The sequence below is a fragment of the Eumetopias jubatus genome, unplaced genomic scaffold, assembly GCF_037043125.1.
Source record: "Eumetopias jubatus isolate StellerSeaLion01/CBP00866 unplaced genomic scaffold, mEumJub1_p1.0 scaffold_14, whole genome shotgun sequence".
Taxonomy (NCBI): Eukaryota; Metazoa; Chordata; class Mammalia; order Carnivora; family Otariidae; genus Eumetopias; species Eumetopias jubatus.
In genome coordinates this window covers 103653477-103672898 of record NW_028274820.1, presented here as the reverse complement: position 1 = coordinate 103672898, position 19422 = coordinate 103653477, and the positions used below count along the sequence as shown (strand labels likewise).

The window sequence follows — 19422 nt, the reverse complement described above, 5'->3', positions numbered from 1 at the left end:
TTAACTGAGGGAAGAGCATCCCAGACAGCAAGAAGTGCACAGGCTGTGGGCAGGGGTGTGCCTAGCTAGCATGTTTGAGGAATGTCATGAAGACCAGTGTGTTCAGCAGTGAACAGAGGTGACAGCAAGAGATGCCGAGATCAGAGGTATAAGGAGAGAGAAGGCATGACTCAGTAGGTAACACAGAACCATAAGGCCACGTTTAAGGAATTTACATTTCCTGTGGATGGACTAGGAGGTAATTGGAGGTTTCTGAGTGAATAGTGGCTTAGTCTTACCCATTTTTAAAAGGCACACTCGGCTGTAATGTGCCTAGACTACTGGGCCTAGGAGTTGTGGCACGTGGATCAGTTAGGGGGCTGTTGGAGGAGGCAGGTGAGAGGTCGTTCTGGCTGAGAGTGGATGTCTTTTACCAGTTAGTCCTCACATTTCCTTCACAGCGGTGTGTTTTTGGGTCTGTGTGGTTGGGAGAAAAACTTTCTGATGCTTATGTATAACTGATGTTCAAATACTGTTAAACAGGGAGTTTGATTTTGAAGTTTTGGTGATTTGTGGCTTGTGAAGAAATAGTCTATATCTGGGAGGAATTGATCAGATTACCATCAACCAGAGCACAGTGAAGAATTCTAGTTTCTATGGACAGTAGGTGTCTGAAAAATGATTCCATATTTACCCAGATCTGGGAAATGCTGCATTTCACAAAATTTGGAACATTTCTTGACAGTACACATTAATTCCCAAAGTATGAGATTATAGAACCTTTTAAAAACTTGGCGAAACAACAACAAAAAGGCCTGAGAAGGATTTCCCTTTGACTACTGTTTTGTACCACAATACCATGGGAAACGATGGATGTTTCTTCAACTGGAGAGTCTCCAGATTGAGGCAGTCTGAAGGTACATCCCCATAAAAATAACAAGTAACGTCACACGTGATATTATATGTAAATACATAGTGGATTCCACAGAAGTCTATAAAGGCCAAATGAACTTGGGATGCTCCTGAAATATTCTAACAATGCCTCTTTGTTGTTGCTTTTGCTGACTGTTGACTCTTCTGATAAGTGTTTCTTCAGGAAAATAAGTTAAAAACAATCATCTTAGCATATCAGAAACAAATTCTTTGTGCAACAGAAGCAGGCTTTTTTCTAACTCACTACCATCTGGGATCTGGAAACCTTGTTAATACAAAAAAAAACCAAAAACAAACCCCAAATCTAAAGCAAACAAACACTGTGTCTCAGGAGTGGGAACACGGTGCCTTCCCCCCTCTAGGTGGCTGCCTCAGCATGGACCCTCCCAGTGTGAGGGGGACACGAGGTGTGGGCCTAGGTTTGCCTTCAGGCTCTAGCAGGCAACGGGGGTGGGGGGGGCGTGGGGGGGTGGGTAGGTGGAGTGGAGCCAGGAATGGTATTTAGTGGGAGGCGAGAGGAAGCAGCCAGGTAGGTAGGTTATTACTGCCTGTGACGTTAACACTAATTCTCTCAAATTCTTAAATTCGATTTGTGGACGACTAATACATTCACATGGTGTAAAACTAAAAAAGAATAAGGGTAAGTAGTGAAGAGTGTCACTCTCTCCCCTGTCCTCAATTTTGGGTAGAGAGGTTTTGGTAACTAGGTGATAATCACAGCTATAGTTGGACCTCAGGAGAGGGTTCTAAACTAGAGAGAGAGACAGCTTTAGGGTCCTGAACCTGAATATGTAATTGAAGGTAAGGGAATGACTTGTTAACTGCAAACTGATTTATAATTGTCTTTTTGAGCATTCTCTGTGTGTGTTTCCCCTTCCCTGATGCTGATCTTTCATTTCCTGAAAACAATGCATTAAGCAGCATGAGTTCTACAACCATGTGGGGCCTTTTCCATCTTTTTCTATACTTTACCCACCTACTGGGATGCACAGTTAGAATGGTTCAGTGGCCACTTTGCCTTGCATTTCCTATTACACAGGAATTCTATATTTTTTTTAAAGATTTTTATTTTATTTATTTATTTTTAAGATTTTATTTATTCATGAGAGACAGAGAGAGAGAGAGAGGAGCAGAGGGAGAAGCAGGCTCCCCGCTGAGCAGGGAGCCCGATGTGGGACTCGATCCCAGGACCCTGGGATCATGACCTGAGCCGAAGGCAGACGCTTAACCATCTGAGCCACCCAGGTGCCCAGGAATTCTATATTTTATAGGTTTTTCTGTTTTTATCTGTACATTTACTTTTTTTTTCCAGAAGGAGAACTTCTGGATTGTGATGGGAAATCAGAATCTAGTCCTGAACGGGAAGCTGTGGATGATGAAACTAAGGGAGTAGAAGGAACAGAAGGTGTAAAAAAGAGAAAAAGGAAACCATACAGACCAGGTATAGTCCTGAGCTAGACGTTTTAATGTATTCAAAACTTAGTTAATTTAAGAAAAATATAATATTGAGGGCTTCAATTATAACTAAATACTCAAGATGAAATGTAGCTCCTTAACAACTCTCTAAACTAAAACTTCAATGTAGAAATTGAAGGATTGAGCTATTTCAGTATGCTTTTAAGGTGGAATTTCCTTATGTTGAGTATGTGAATACTTCACAATAAATCATTATTTTAATGCTTTATCTCAAATGCTGTCCATTGTATTAAATGCTTTACTACATTGGCTATTATTTGTACTTTGACTTTTAAAGCCACTTACTTATTTTTTCCCTTGATGTGTACTTCTGTAATTCTTTTAATTTTCAGCATTCGTTCTTAATATTCTCTTGTTTTTGAAACTTATTTCCGTGTTTGTGCAGGAGCCAGTAAATGTACAATTAGGTAAATAGGGTTCTTGTGCCTCCTAAAATGTATAGTTCAGTTAATATATGACTGATAAAATTCTTTATTTCCTCCCTGCCTCAGAGGCAGAGGAAGAAGCTGTCTTGTTTGTCAAATTTTATTTGCCTTACTAGAAAAAATTACTGAACTGGTCACAATGCAGAATGTGTAGGCTTTCTTTAGGCAGTTTATTAATATCTATTTACCAGTCAATGAGACATTAGATGGAATCAGTTCAGTCTTTATCCTTCTGACTGCTTATATTTTATTGATAAGAGTGTCCTAATATCTTTTGATGTGCGTGGAAAAACTTTCTCACTGTTGTTTGTATTCTGCAGGACCTTAAAGGTAACCTTCCATAAGACGGGCCATATGTGTAACAAGGACCTAGATTAGCTTCATCCAAGTCACTGTATGAAAATCATTTCATATCTTCCTAGTTAGGAGGCTTATAACTACACAAACTTTTTTAGACCGCAAACTCCTTCTAGGAGCTTATATTTATTGTGTTTTTTTTTCTCTCTGTTTCTGCCTCCTTTGGAAGTCATCCTTGTGACTGAGGGACCCATTAGGTCAGAAAGTGTATTAGATGGCTGTATCCTGTGACGATAACTTAGTGTTTGACCCAGTATATGTATGAGGAGGTGAGGTGCTAGATGCCATCCCTGTTACAACAGCGAGGGAGCTGAAGCACTAAAAAGTTAAATAACTTTCCTAGAGTCAGGTGGTAACTAGAAGTAACTACAACCAGATCCTGTGCTTTTAACTACAGAGCTGTTGGTGTGTCATGTCCTTTCCTAGAGTCAGGTGGTAACTAGAAGTAACTACAACCAGATCCTGTGCTTTTAACTACAGAGCTGTTGGTGTGTCATGTCCTTTCCTAGAGTCAGGTGGTAACTAGAAGTAACTACAACCAGATCCTGTGCTTTTAACTACAGAGCTGTTGGTGTGTCATGTCCTTTCCTAGAGTCAGGTGGTAACTAGAAGTAACTACAACCAGATCCTGTGCTTTTAACTACAGAGCTGTTGGTGTGTCATGTCCTTTCCTAGAGTCAGGTGGTAACTAGAAGTAACTACAACCAGATCCTGTGCTTTTAACTACAGAGCTGTTGGTGTGTCATGTCCTTTCCTAGAGTCAGGTGGTAACTAGAAGTAACTACAACCAGATCCTGTGCTTTTAACTACAGAGCTGTTGGTGTGTCATGTCCAGGAGCCTTAATTAGACATGTTACCCCCGAAGTCACGATGATTTTGTTTGGGTCATTCATATCTTGTATATCTGTTCTCCCACAGCTAATGTGGGAGTAATTTGAATGATAATACATTAGTTACCTAGTATTTGTTAAACAAGTACAATTACTGTACTCTTTACTTTGACGCTGTTGAGAAGAGGGAATGCATGCATTCTTTTTGTACTATAATAATGTATTTTTATACCTGTTTGGTTAGTGATAAGGTAACAGTCAGTAGCTTTGACCTCTTTTAATTTGCTTATTTCCAAACTCTGTTGATTTAAATTAGCCCATGTTGAATTTGGGAAGTGCCTCCAAGCAATTTCACCCTACTTACTGTGAAAATAGAGGGAGAAATCAATTATTTACAAAGTTACCCAATTTCTTTTTTGGATAGGTATTGGTGGATTTATGGTACGGCAAAGAAGTCGAACTGGGCAAGGAAAAACAAAAAGATCTGTCATCAGAAAAGATTCCTCAGGCTCTATTTCTGAGCAGTTACCTAACAGAGATGATGGTATGGTACTGATTTTGTTTGATTTAATCCCCTTCTCTTGCTATCCCTATTGAAAAGAACCATCCTAGATAATGCTGCAGTCACAACCTTATTGCTTCTTACTGATCAAAGGATGTGAGTGCCTGTAGAGTTCATACCTATAATACGGAAATTAGGTTTGATAAGGAAAAGGTTTAAGTCCAGTAAAGTGTATTCCTCTGAGATTTTTTTTAAACAACTTTCTGTTTTTCTTAAGTTAAATACGGGCAGTGTAGGGGCTGGATCACTTGGTTATGCTAGGTGCTTTCCAGTCATCTCACAGAAGGCGCTTCTCTGCCTGTCTTAGCTCCTTGATATAAAGTTGGACACTTCAGACTATTTTGTTGAAAGTGACAGGCTACTCCAACAATTTTTAACTAAATTGTGTAATGTTTTAGAAATATGTCTTCCAATTAATATTCTGTCATCCTCACATAGATCTTCAAAGAAAGCTAAATCATTGCTTAAGTCATAGCTTGAGAATTGGTTCTAATGGACACATTGTGTGGGTATGGTCACAATCTGTATGCTTTACGTATTTTAAACGCTTTCTGTAGGATGTGAAGGAAAGAGATGTTTTCAGCATGTGCTCTGATTAGCGTTCTTCCATTATTATGCGGTGGGGTTTTGACCTGTGAATTAATGAAAATTACAAATTGTGTTTTTGAAAGGAAGGACCAGATGGTTTTAAAGGAGTTTCTAATATGACTTATTACGGCTGTAAGAAGCCTGAAGAAATGTGACACGTTCAATGAGACTGGTTTTGTGTTTTCCATCTTTCTCTCTTCTGTCCTCTAATTTTAGTTCTGTTAGGTCAGTATTTTATCCTTCATCTGCAGCATCCGGAGTCATCTATTGAGTGTTTATTATATTATGCATGGTTTCCTTTTCTGAGTTGCCTTTTTAGTATTTTAACACTTCTCTAGTTTCTCCTTACAGCTCACTCCCCCTAGGTCTCAGTGCTCTTGTTACTTCTGTATGTGTCTAAGTGATGCAGAGTATAAAGTATTAACACCTTTGCACATGTGATTCTCCTGTGTGTCTCTCCTGGCCCCTTCTCCTAGTGCCTCATTTCATTGTATTTACTGTCTGAGATACATACATACACATAACATATTAAAATCTTTTTTTTTTAACCATGAGCTCATATTCTGTAGAACATTCTCTGAACTTTTTTGAGGACTGAATTGAAGGTGGCTTCATTCAGAGAATATCTGCATCTGTTACCGCCAGGAACATGAGGTGCTACTACCCCAGAACTTCTTTAGCTTAAAAGGATTTAGCTTAAATTCTTGCCTTGAAGTTTTTTGGTCCACCTGTGTTATAAATTGAGGTTTCTTACACATTAGGGCTATATTGAGTTTATGAACTCTCAGGGAAGATTTTCACTTTTTGCCTTTCTACCCAGCACGAAATTCCATGACAAGATGACAAACAGTTTTCTTTGCTGTTGGTGGTGGAGAGGGGGAGGGGGAGGTGAGTGATGTATGGGGGAGGTGGGGGTTGGGAGGGTGTATTTCTTGTTAAACCAGCTCTGAGCATGGAATCCTTCAGGATCTCCCCTTTATTGGAGGCACCTCTGGTTAATCTCTCTGCCTTGGGGGGAGAGGCTTTAAACTTTTGTCTTCTAGTCCCCATTCCTTATAAAGCTCTGAATATTGGAGCTTAAGGTCACTGGATTTTAGCAAAATTTCAGAGAACTTTACTTAGTTCTTTGCTTATTTCTTTCTGTGGTTCCTGTTTCACTTAATTTTTGGTCTTTGAGGATTCTTTATTTTCTGGTAGATTACATTTAAAAAGATTGTTTAAAGAATGTTTATCCACCATTTGTAGTTTTCCGGAGTCAGTCCACTTACATATTCTGGCAACAAAAGTGCCTGCATTGATTTTCAGAAGGGGTGTGCTATTTGCCTTGGGAACATGAGCCTGTCGTTTGATTGCTCACCTCTCTGCTTTAAATAGTGTACTACTTTGCTAATTTCGTAGATCAAAATTTTGTTTTCTTTCCATTTCTCTGATTGATTTTAAGATTGGGCATTCGTAGCGTGTTGATGAGTGTATTTATAGATAGTAATACATGTTTACAAAAATATATGTACTACAAAAACCTAATTTGCAATAAATCCCTGAACTTGGAATTGCTTAATTGAAGAGCACACATTTTTGAGAAGACTTTTGTTGGCTATGCCCGAGAAACTCCACAAAAAGGTGGTCCCTGCTAAGCGGCCTTCAGTAGTATATATGAGTAGCCATTTCCCCCAGACTCATGAGCACTGTGTATTTTCGTTATTTTAATTTTTAACACAGTGTTGATGTTAAAACAATTTGCTGCTTTGCGAGTAAGGAAATGCTTGTTAAGAGACAATAGTAAACGGATACTGCTACTAAATAGACATGCAGTGTATTTTTTAATGATAATTAAAGCTTACTAATAAACTTGCTTTGACATCTTTTTGTGAAAAACTTGTCAAATCCTGCTGTACACGTTAAACTTGCACAGTATTGTATGTCAGTTATATCTCAATAAAACTGGAGAGGAAGAAAAGAAAAACCCCTTGTGTGTTTATATGGTTCTGAGTATATGTTGATAAGCTATAAAGTTACTTTGGGGAATTTGTCTGAAAATTTTAAATACCACATACTTATAAATGTGATTACTTTTTCAGGCTGGAGTGAGCACTTACCAGATACTCTAGTTGATGAATCTGTTTCTGTTATTGAAAACACTGAAAAAATAAAGAAGAGATACCGAAAACGGAAAAATAAGCTTGAAGAAACTTTCCCTGCCTATTTACAAGTAATGCTTTGCTTTACATTATATTGTGTAGTTGATTAACAAAAGAAATGCAATGTATTGAGTTCTTGAAAATGGTTTTGTTATTTTTGTTAATGTTTTACTTGTTTTAATTCGTGCCACTTTTACCTTTCGGAGGCCCACAAAAATTAACATTTACCTTTTTTGTGCCTTGATACCTTTCATAAAGTTCTTTTTTATCCCAGTTTTTCACTTCCAAATATTTCATAAGACATACAAGGACATTTTGAACTGGGGAAAGCTCATTCTTCTAAACCATTTGCACCTGTGTGCTCCCCAAACCCACGTCCCATGGACAGCTCCCTTTGCCAATACAGGTCAGGGTAATTATATTCACTGAATAAAGATGGCTTTTTAGCAGCCAAGTTATAGCTTTTAATAATTGTTTACCACTTTTAGAGGCCAGTGATCCAAAGCTTTAAGTAGAATTGTTTTTGTTTTCTAAAATATACATTAGAAAAACATCCCTCAACATGAAGACATTGTTTACTAGGTATAGGCTGCATGAAAATAGAAATCTTTCTAGCTCATCTGTACGCATGAAATCACAGAAGAGTTCCAAACCACATGATGTTGTACTGGAGAAGACCCGATATTAGAGATAGGACTGGGCTAGTCCTCTCTCTCCAGGTGTGGAAGTGGGATTGGAGCGGACCATCATGGAGTGTCCATCTGGGCTGTTCCTCCCACAGAATAATGGCCTACAGAGTTACTGCTTTATTGCTTGAATCGCAGTTATTTTTTGTACCCTAATTTTTCCAGTTGGCTCTTACTGGTTTAAAAATACATTTCTGGGGTGCCTGGGTGGCTCAGTCATTAAGCGTCTGCTTTCGGCTCAGGTCATGATCCCGGGGTCCTAGGATCAAGCCCGGCATTGGGCTCCCTGCTTAGCGGGAAGCCTGCTTCTCCCTCCTCCACTCCCCTTGCTTGTGTTCCCTCCCTCGCTGTCTTTCTCTCTCTCTGTCTGTCACATAAATAAAAAAAAAAATAAAATCTTAAAAAAAAAAAAACAAAAAATAAATTTCCATTTAGCTAACATTCATCTTCTTCAGTTTTCTCTTTTGGTAATTAGAAGTATAAAAATCAAATGCTCGTTTGAGTAACAAATCATCTGTGTTTAATAAAACTTTAAAATGTAGTGTGTAGTATCTAGTAATGTACATGAGTGTAAATTTTTATTAGACAGCTAATACCTTAAGGGCAGTGTCCATTTTAGAGTTGAGGCTTTAAGGTTGGAGTCCTGGGTTTGAATACCACTCTGCTGCCAGTTAGCGATGTGATCTCATTCTGCTCACCATCTCTGTGCCCCCAAAATGTTGAGAGATTGAGTAGGAACTATGTGTGTAAATCACTTAACTTGTGCCATACATGCTATCTTTCTTTAATAAATGTTTTATTTCCCCTGGATTCCCTTCAAATACCCATTCATCTTAACTGTGTACCCCATTTTTAACATAATAGTCATTTTATTGGTCAGGAGGTAGCCCCCCTTTTTTAGATTATCTTTCATTGCATCCTTTTTGGTTCCTCTCATCCCTTCCCCCTCCTTTCTAATAATCCTTTCTTGAGAATATCTAACATGCTTCTCCACCTCCGTTTCCTCCTATTGAACCTTCTGTAAAGTGCAGTATGTATTTAGGAAGCCTTTTTTAGCTGTTTGTGAACATACGAAAACTGACCATTTTATGCTTTGGAAAAGAGCCTTTAAAAGCAGTGGATCTGATTTCCTAATTACCCCTGTAATCTCAATCTGTTGAGCTGGATTGTTTCCTCTGGTGTATATCAGTAATACCTAAATGTAAAGGAAACCTTTGTAATGCTACTGTTTTTTGGGCATCTTGTGGTAGCAGTTGTATTTTACCCCACTGATTGACGGAATACGTAGTGATGAAAGCCCACAGGAATTCAGTAGCCGTTTTCCAGTTTTTCTTTATTAATCTTAACAGTGTCAGGATAAACTATAAATCATTGTATAATCTACCCAATAGAAATATTTATGTGGTCTCCTAAGACCTAGTGCTGCTATGTGACCTTAGGAACCCCGGTAGTACATTTAAAATCCCCAGTTTGTTCTGGGAGTCACATTATCAAATCTGAAGCCATGTGTAGCCATTCCTTTATATAAAGTTAATAAAAAGCTCTCAAATTAATAAGAATGTTACAGTTTTTTATAAATAGCACTAAAGTCTTCATGAGTCAAAGAAAAAGTGTCTTGCTAATCATGGTCTCAGACTTATACCAAAGGCATGAAATAAATGATCTCTAAAGTTCTAAGATGCTCTGCTCTTCAGTGTCTTTCCTAATGATAAAAGCATCGCTCTTAAGAAGCAGACCATATTTTACTCGGTGCTCTAACTTCACTGATTTTCAAATTTCTTTTTTGTAGTGAAACAGCTTGTTCATTTAAAAAATGTGAAAATTTCAAATCAAATATATCATCACCTCTGCCAGACTTCACATACCTCCTTCCCCATCCCTTTGCAGAAGTTAGCATTGTTCACAGTTTGGTATTTATCCTTTCAGAACTTGTTTTACAATTTATTTTTGCATAGTGAGAGTAGTCTTGGTTTTTATTTGATGTTTTGTTGACAACTCAACTTGCTTTCTTTTAAAACTATTTTAAGATTTTATTTATTTATTAGAGAGAGAGAATGAGAGAGAGAGAGCACGAGAGGGAAGAGGGTCAGAGGGAGAAGCAGACTCCCCACTGAGCAGGGAGCCCGATGTGGGACTTGATCCCGGGACTCCAGGATCATGACCTGAGCCGAAGGCAGTCGCTTAACCAACTGAGCCACCCAGGCGCCCTAAAACTGTATTTTAAAGCTTTTCTTTGACAGCATAGCTCTAGATCCTTTTGGCTCAACTTGCTTTCTTTTAATACTGTATTTTAAAACTTTTTATTTGACAGCATAGCTCTAGATCCTTTTAAAAAATTGATGTGTTTTATAGTTTGGGTGTCAGTAATTTGTTTAGTCATAATGCCTTTTGACAGACATTGAAGCTGCTTTCACTTGGTATTATAAAAATATATAAGGTGAACCTTTTCTGTATATGTATCTTTGGCAAGAGTATATTAAATGTTGAGTTTCTGCAAAATTGTCCTCTGCAAAGGATCCTTTTTCTAGACAGAACCACCATACGGAAAATAGACTAGAACTTCTGCTCTGGTTGTTGGGTTGGGGCGGGGTGGGGTGGGTCTCAAGGACTTCCTTTTGTCCTCCTTATTGATCCTTGAGAAGTTTTGGAGAGATCCTCCAGTTGTAAGCACCTCAGCTTGAAACACTGGTCTCTAGGGTAGAGGAAATATATTGAAATGGAGAAATGTTAATATGAGTAAGTGAATAAAAAGCCAAAAGCCTTTAGTAGTAGTAAATTTTGTACACATAGTATGGTTCAAATGACTATAAAAACCCTCTTTCAGATTTATAGCATGTTAAGTCTTTAATGTGGTTATGTGAGTCAATAGGAGGTTACTAAATCTACCTGAAGTATGTAAATATTAAAGCTGTAGATCAAACCCTTGTGCTATTCTCTGCAAGTAATCTATAAATATTAATAATGTTCATGAAGCCTTAGTTTTTCTTACAATATGAACTAAAGTGCCAGTAGTATTATAAATTTATCAGTTTTTAAATTGTTGTCTAATCTGGAATTATTGGATTATTATATTGCAGTTCCTAGAAACACATTTGACATAATTATGTGGTTTTAGTTGCATAATTTTATTTGTCTCTAGTAAAACTACAAAAAAATCTTTTAAAATAAGGGGAAATAAGCAATTGACAGGTTATTTCTATATTGTCCATATAGTTCTGTATTCAATTTCTGTATTCTTGAATACCAAGTTTTTGTGTTATTTCTGCCTTCTTGTCAAAAATGGCAGAATTACCTGTTAGCATTTTAGAATTTTGTAACTAAATCAATCATTTTCATATGTGCTTATCTTTAGGAAGCTTTCTTTGGAAAGGATCTTCTAGATACAAGTAGACAAAACAAGCTAAGTTTAGATAATCTATCAGAAGATACAGCTCAGCTTTCATATAAAACAAACATGAACACAACTTTCTTGGATCCTTCCTTAGATCCACTACTTAGTTCATCCTCCACTCCAGCAAAACCTGGAACTCACGGTATGTGGAATAATTTACAGATACGTTCTTTATCATATGACATTTGTATTGCCTGTAATTAAACCTTTGAAATGCTTTAGTTTGGCCTCAAATGCATTTTAAACGTCAACCTTTTTGAAGTATAATATGCATTCAGTAAATGCAACTGTTTTGAGTGGACAGGTCTATAGGATTTGGCAAATAAATTTATCTGTGTAACTGCCACCAAAATTAAGGGTTGCAGAGGAGAATGTTCAGTTTATAATATGCTAAGGATAAGGTAAGGAGGTGTAATTTTGCCATGGTTGGTGAGTAATAAATGTAATAATCTTTGACTTAAGATAGATTTTTGTTAATTACATGACCCAAAGAAATTCAAAAGAGGGGGAAAAAAAGAATGCTATGGCTGGGAACTGACTGACAGACTGTGTTAATTCAATGAACTATGTTGTGTTAGGTCACAGTTTCTTGCTACTTACAGTTTGGGCCAGATGCACCTTTGTTGGAGGGAGGCCCTGTGGTGCATTGTGGGATACTTGGCAGCATCTCTCTCCTCATGTCGTGATGATCAGCAGCGTCTCCAGATACTGCCAAATGTCCCCTGCAAAACCGCCCCTGATTGAGAACCACTACCCTAGGTATAGTGAATGCGGGGACTGTTTAGAAGCAGGGAAAGGTATGAGAACTTAATACATTTATAAAGTGATATTAATGTCAACAAGGCTCTAGGAGTTTAACTAGTTCAGTATGTAGGAGTTGTGATCACAGCGTTTCTTCCCCACGTCTAGATTTTTATCTACTATCAGTTATAAATTAATGTTTTTCTAACAAGCTTCCTTTTTACCATTGATTACTTTTTTTAACTCAGTGAATTTTATAAACTCATTTTGTAAAATAATCTTAAGGTGACCTTTTACTGAGAGATGACTTTTGATATATTACAGTTCCATTAACTTGGCATTACCCTAGATTGACATACAGGTTGACATACAACTTCTCAAAATAATTAGAAGCAGTCTTATGTGCTCTTACACACATGCAAGATGTCCAGTCTTTCTTATTGTTGGCAACGGGGAAGTTAGAACACTGATCTAAAGGCCATGCTTTCTGTTTATCTTAGCAGATGGTTTTACTTTTTACTTAAATTCTGTTGCTTTAAGTACTTATTACCTGCTCTTATCCATGTCAATATATTGTTAATATATAGCAAAAGACTTATGGATCCTTCATACAGTATCTTACTGTGAAGGATATCTTACTGTGAAAATTTTGACTAGCCATTTAAAAACTTAACTAGAACTTATTTGCACTTGAGTTTTTATAAGGAAGAGAACTGAGGTTGGACAGAAGGCCTATTGTGGCAGGAAAAACATTGATGAACTCACAGAGGTGCAGAGAATGGTTCAGTGGTGAAGCCAGAATGTGGAGGACTGGAAGAGCACCTGTTCCAACCCCCAGGCTAGATGGGACATTCTCTGCAGCTGAACTACTGGCCATTCTAACCGGGAAACTTACAAGTAGCAGCTTGTTGTTGTATTTCATTCAGTATAATCTATCACATAAGTTCTAATGATTTGTTGGTAAGATAGAAAAATCCCTTTCTTCTTTTAAAACATTTTTGAAAAAATGGTAGTTATAATTTATGTTGTAGAATTCCATTGGTTTAACACACACACACACACACACACACACACACACGCACACACACACTGCCTGAAAGAATTCAGATTTTTTTTCCCCTTAAAGTGTCTAGAGATATACTCTTGAAGTAATTTTATTTCTCTAAAAACTTTACAGATATTTGGCACTTAATTTACATTAGTTTTTGGTTTGAAAAATTACAGTATTCTTATGTATGGATTCTGTTTGAGAAGTATACGTTTAGTGGGACAAGATTGTTTGTGTCTCACAGGGGTATTTGATCTGGATCTTTATTTTGTCTCCCCCCTCCCCCAAGTAAAAACACAGTTGACATAGATTAAAAAATGCAGATGTTTCTTAAGTGTCTAATATAATTATTAAAGCTAGCCTTTTGTCTTACTGATGAGTTCAGAAGTCAACTTTGGAGTCCTCCTTGACTCTTTATTATCTCACACTGCACAGTGGATACATCCACAAATTTGTCTCTGTCTTCAAAATGTAGCCCAAAGTCAACCATGTCTTCCCTCCACTCTCCCTCCTGCTCCAGAGTGCTCGCTGTCGCCCCCTCTCACACCACAGCAGCAGCTTCTGGACTGATCTCCAGGCCTCCCCTGCTGCCAACACTCCCCACGCCACCTGCCCCAGTCTGTTCTACACCTGGAAGCCAGCGCTTTCCCTTTCAGATATCACTCCTATCCCTTCTAGCCATCAGCCTTCCAACAAGTTCCCATGCTGCTTTATATTTCAGTGTAAAGCTCAGTCTTCACCACGACTTAGAAAACCATACGTAATCTCACTTAGCTGCCTTTTATTTCCGGCACTCCTTCCCTTCATTACTGCAGTCAACCACACTGACCCCACTTGGCAAAACCCTAACTGCTCCTGTCTTTCCATCTGCTTTTCCCTTTGCCTGGAGTGTTCTCTCCATCTTTATGCATATTACTCCCTTATTTCATTTACATTTATCCTTGGTCATGTCCTTTAAAAGGTCTTCCCTGATGACTTTATCTAATACTTTATCATCTCCACCTCTTATTCTTAATCCTTTGTCCTTATTGTTACCTTTCTAGCACTTAACACTGCAATCATTTATTTGCTAACCTCTCTGAGAAAGTAAACAAAGTAGGCATGCACTTTGTTGTGGTTATTCTGAATTCCCAGTGGCTGGAACAATGCCTGTTAACATAATCCATAGACATAATTCTGTGGATACTGAAATATTTTTTGAATAAGTTGAGTGAATGATGAATCAGTATTAAGATCAAAGTTGGAAGTGGGCATCTAACTAGATGGTACCTACTTTATATTTTACAAGGAATTTCTAAATAATGCATTTGATTTTGATATTTATCTTCTGTATTTTATTTTCTAGATGTCACTTTTAGAGATGCCACTTTCTTAATGCATTTTTTTTTGCTTTCTTATAGCATTCTATTTCACTTTTATTGCCTTTATTTCTCTTACTGGTCTTTATTTTAATTTTATTAATGAACAGTCACAAAACAAAAAGTCTTAATTTTTAATGTTTTGTTATTCAAAACATTGGTGTGTGTTTTCTTTGAAAAATTCCTTATTTTAGAAGTCATAATCTTATGATTCTAGCACTTAACTCAGCATCTCCTGTAGTCTAGATGTTTAGTGAACGGTTGAATGAGTGAGTGTGTTTTAGAACTTAATGTCTAGGACAATATTGAGACTTTAAAAATATACTTGCTATGCTTAGGTACGACTGATGACCCCTTAGCTGATATTTCTGAAGTCTTAAACACAGATGATGACATTCTTGGAATAATTTCAGATGACCTTGCAAAATCAGTTGATCATTCAGGTATATATGTCTATATTTGTCTAGTGTCTGTTTTATGATACAATGAGGTGTGTGTGTGTGTCTAACAAGTTTAGTCTTTGAAACCGAAAGAGAGTTTATTTTGGCTTTGTCAAAGAACTCATCATTTTATTTGATCTACCTCAGCTTTTCTGCTTTAGGAGAGGAAATAGCGAGTTAATTTCTGTTGTCTTTCTAATTGCATCAAACTTAAGGCTTGTCGCCCTGCAGTCTTGCTGTATCTTGTTTCTTCCTTTGTTTGCATTGCTCCTCACTTCCCACCCCTGTGGTAATCATCCATTTTATTTGGTTTGGGTCTTGTAGGTCTTGATTTATGCACTTTCCAGGTTGAGAGCTCACCTTTTCCATTTGGTAAGAAACTGAGCAATGGATGACGGCTGACTAGAAGTAGTCTTTTTTATAGTGATTTCAGCTGAAACAGCCTGTAGGTGCATGCATATTGTTATAGCGCTAATTTGTCACTAATCCATACTTGCTTTTCCCTTTGTGCGTGCAGCTAAAGCATGGTACAGCTGTGCTGTGCTTTGGATGACTTTATCAGTAGTTCTTTTTTTTTTTAAGTGAATGATTTTATTCTTCTTAATATGTAATTTATAATATTACCCACATGTTATAGAGTTAGTTCCTAATACAAGATCATATAAGGGCAGACTAAATTTTAGTTTTTAATAGTAGTAATATTGAGAAAGCATGATAAAGTAGATGATAGACCACTTTTAAATGTGATTTTTGCCTGAAAACCAATTTGTATGAAATAAAACATGTTACATTATAAACATAATCTATATCTTGTTTTGTGACTACAGAATATTTCCAAAATATGATCTGTAGTTGAAATTATTCACAAAAGGATAGTTTACTAAACATTGAGAATTTTACAACATTTCATTAATTTATGTGAAAGTCTATCCCTCCTTTGTCACACTATAGGTGATAGTCGAACTGTACATTGGAAACCACTGTTTTCCAAGCTAAAGCAATCACTTATGTCTTAAATCCTGTATATCGTATCTTCTTATAGATTACTATATTAATGATGTAGTGCTTATTTTTTGTGGAAGTTTAGAACCAGGTGTGTTCTTCTGTTCCTCAGGAAATGTATTTACTTCAATTAAAATATAACTTTAAGTGGCACCTAAGTTTATAAATACATTGTGCCTGATTTTTACTGATTATTCAAATTGATATAAACCATGATTAATTTATAATTACAAACTTTTCATTGCTCTATTTTGATCATATTGTTGTGTATTAATGAAAGTAAATAGTGCTGTGCATTTTACTGAATATTCAGAATTCACTTGTAATCTGTTTACTTTGCTCCTCTAGCTGGAGTAGACATCGGTCCTGTCGCTGATGATCCGTCCTCTTTGCCTCAGCCAAGTGTCAATCCGAGTTCACGACCATTAAGTGAAGAGCAGCTAGATGGAATCCTCAGTCCTGAGCTAGACAAAATGGTCACAGATGGTAAAATATTTGCCCTACATCTAGGCTTTCTAAAAGACATGAGTAAATATGATTTTCAAAGATTTCTGCATGCTTCTTTATAATTTAACTTCTCTTCTGATCATTTCTGTGTCAAATGCTATTTTGTGTCAGTACGTTGAAATGGTAGTTGTTAATATTTGTGTTTCTTTATTTTATCCTAGGAGCAATTCTTGGAAAGCTATATAAAATTCCAGGTATTTGTGTTCTGTATTTCGAGTTTATGAAAATGGCATTCCATATACTTTGGCTCTGATAGTCTTTTATTTTAATCCAACTATCACTGTAATTCTGTCTCACAGAGCTTGGAGGGAAGGATGTCGAAGACTTGTTTACTGCTGTGCTTAGTCCTGCGACCACTCAGCCGGCTGCATTACCACAGCCTCCCCCGCCCCCAGCGCCTCAGCTGGTGCCCATACACAGTCAGGGTATGTCACCTCTAGAAAAGTTTTGTAAGTACACTCATGCAGCGTATGTGCCTTCGCTAAAGCAAATCAGCCTTGTCCCTTAGAAACAATGTATACAAACTGATAGGAGAAAACCCTCTTTTATGGCAGTGGAACAATACTTAATCTGAATTTATCTCATTCACCTATCTCCATGAACTTCCCCAGCCCTCTGTGATCCTTTGTCACCAGAATTCTTTTGCTCTTTTTACTGGCAGTGGGGAGAACAGTGCCTCCCTGCTGCCCTTCGCCAGTCTGGCTCCCCTTCACTCAGCCCTTCCTGCACACACGTTTGGAGAATGACACCCCCCCCCCCCCCCGCCCACGCACACATGCCTGACTGCCTGGTCTCAGCTTCCCTTCTGTTTCCTGAGTTAGTGGATCGTCACCCCCACACCCAGCCCTGTCTTTCCATTGCGGCAGGTAGCACAAACACAGATGCCTCCTGGGGTAGTTACCGTTTTTCCTTCAGGTTGTGAGGCCCTTGAAGGCTAGGGCCATGCCCTCCCCATCACTGTCTCCTCTGCCACGGAGTGTGTGCACAGCACATCCTGTCAGAGTAAATCTGCCACCTTTCTCCATTGTCAACTTCAAATCTCCGATTTTGTGGAAATCTGCCTTCTTTGTTTGATCAGTTTTCTTCTACCTACTCGTAACTAGTTGCTAGATAAGTTTAAGGCTTTAATTTCTCTCTGTTTCTGGAGAGCTGAGATTGGACAACCTAGACTTAAATTTTGTGGAGGTAGGTGAGGAGACGGCGCCGCAGGTGTGGGACTCTCCCGTGGGGTGGTTGGAGTCCTCTGGGGTGGTGTGGGTCTTTGGCGATTTGAGCGTAGGGTCATATCTCTACATCCTGTTGTCACTGCTTCATGATGATATACTGAATTAAGTAATTTAAGGATACTTTTATAAACCCTTACACTGTTTTTGTATAAGTGCTGAAATATGCAAATAATTTAATGTTATCTTTACTATCAGTTTTATGTATACATGAAAAATGTCATAATGCACATAATTAAAATATTTTCGTTTCTGCCAGTTTAGCCTCTAAACATAAATTTACCTTGATTTTTGCTAGACTAAACATGTGATTTACATTTGGATAAAACAGACTCATCATAAGTAGTGCTTGTCTTAATTGTTCCCATATGTTTTCTTAATGATTAAGAATGTAACACTTTAGTATTTCTCTTCTCAACATATTAAAAAAAAAACCCCTATCTTCATGTTTTCTGAAATGGAAAGTATGTATTTTAGAAATCAAATCAGTTAAAGATGCCTTTTTTTTTTTTGAGAGAGAGCGTGCACGGGCAGGGGGTTAGGGTAGGAGCAGAGGGAAAGGGGGGGAGAGAGAGAATCTTAAGCAGCCTGCACACCCAGCACATAGCCCGATGTGATGTGGGGCTCATTCTCATGACCCTGAGATCATGACCTGAGCTGAAATCAAGAATCGGATGCTTAACTGACTGAGCCACCCAGGCACCCGAAAGATTCAATTTTTTAAAAAGATTTATTTATTTTAGAGAGCAAGTGAGAGAAAGAGAGGAAGGGCAGAGGGAGAGAGAGAGAATCTTAATCATCAGGCTCCATGCCCAGTGCGGAGCCTGATGAAAGACTTGATCTCAACAACCCTGAGATCAGGACCCAAGACGAAATCAGGCAGAGGCTCAACCGATTGCACCACCCAGGTGCCCCAAGATATGTTTTTTAATAAACAATCTTACTATCATTATTTAAATCCTTTCACAGTGTACGCTCATTTTTGAAAGGTTTTGAAGGGATGCCTTTGTTTTGTTAGATGCTTATATGTAATAACAAAGATGAGTGAGACTGCTAACCCAAAGGAGTTTATAATCCTACTATTGTAGACTTTCAGGTATATAGCTAATTTATATCATAGTTGACCATGATTCAGGTAGAACCTTGAGAGTCATTAAGATTTCAAGTCATGTTTCAAAGAATAATAATTCTTAAGGACAAAACGTGATCAGGCCACATACACAGTGGCACATAGATATTCAATAATGGCAACTTGAACATTTTCCAGAGCAAAGGAGAAGAGTAAGTGGGTAGTGTTTAAGGAGCAAAAGTAGAAAATGCACATTGGGTCGAGATTGTATGTAAATGGCTGTGAAAATAGACAGTGGCAGTTGGCCTTTTCTTCTGCAGGTTTTTTGCTTAGAGCTATCCAAGATCTCACACCAGTGAAATGACCTGACGGGTTACACATTTTGGCAGGGTCGCACTGCTGTCAGTCCTGGAGATGAATTTGAAACAACAAGGGTTGTACTAATGAGTTTATTGTGGTTGGGACTAAGTGAAAGTTCGGGTTCCATGCCTTGTAAATATATCTGCAGTGCTAAGTGAAAGAAGCAATGGATATGAGAGACAGTGATGTTAGAATACGTAGGACTCTGCTATTGAATGGCTGTAAGATACAAGGAAAAGTGAGCCACAAAGTGAATTAGACTATATGTGAGCCAGGCTTGCCTACAGGTAATCAGGCTGTAAACTAAAA

The 19422-nt window shown here is 37.8% G+C and overlaps 1 protein-coding gene across 12 annotated transcripts in view; it reads left to right on the top strand.

Annotated features, from left to right (window-relative positions):
• The window catches only part of KMT2C (lysine methyltransferase 2C), a 271413-nt gene that overhangs the window by 200344 nt on the left and 51647 nt on the right, over positions 1–19422 (top strand). For 8 of the 12 annotated variants that reach the window (XM_088018219.1, XM_088018221.1, XM_088018228.1 and 5 more), the window contains 8 exons: positions 2225–2353; positions 4425–4544; positions 7229–7359; positions 11327–11507; positions 14851–14955; positions 16303–16440; positions 16623–16655; positions 16761–16910. In XM_088018219.1, coding sequence (XP_087874345.1) covers positions 2225–2353; positions 4425–4544; positions 7229–7359; positions 11327–11507; positions 14851–14955; positions 16303–16440; positions 16623–16655; positions 16761–16910 — 987 coding nt within the window. The remainder of the gene's footprint in view (positions 1–2224; positions 2354–4424; positions 4545–7228; positions 7360–11326; positions 11508–14850; positions 14956–16302; positions 16441–16622; positions 16656–16760; positions 16911–19422) is intronic. The other 4 variants (XM_088018229.1, XM_088018225.1, XM_088018220.1 and 1 more) reach the window with 3 other exon arrangements.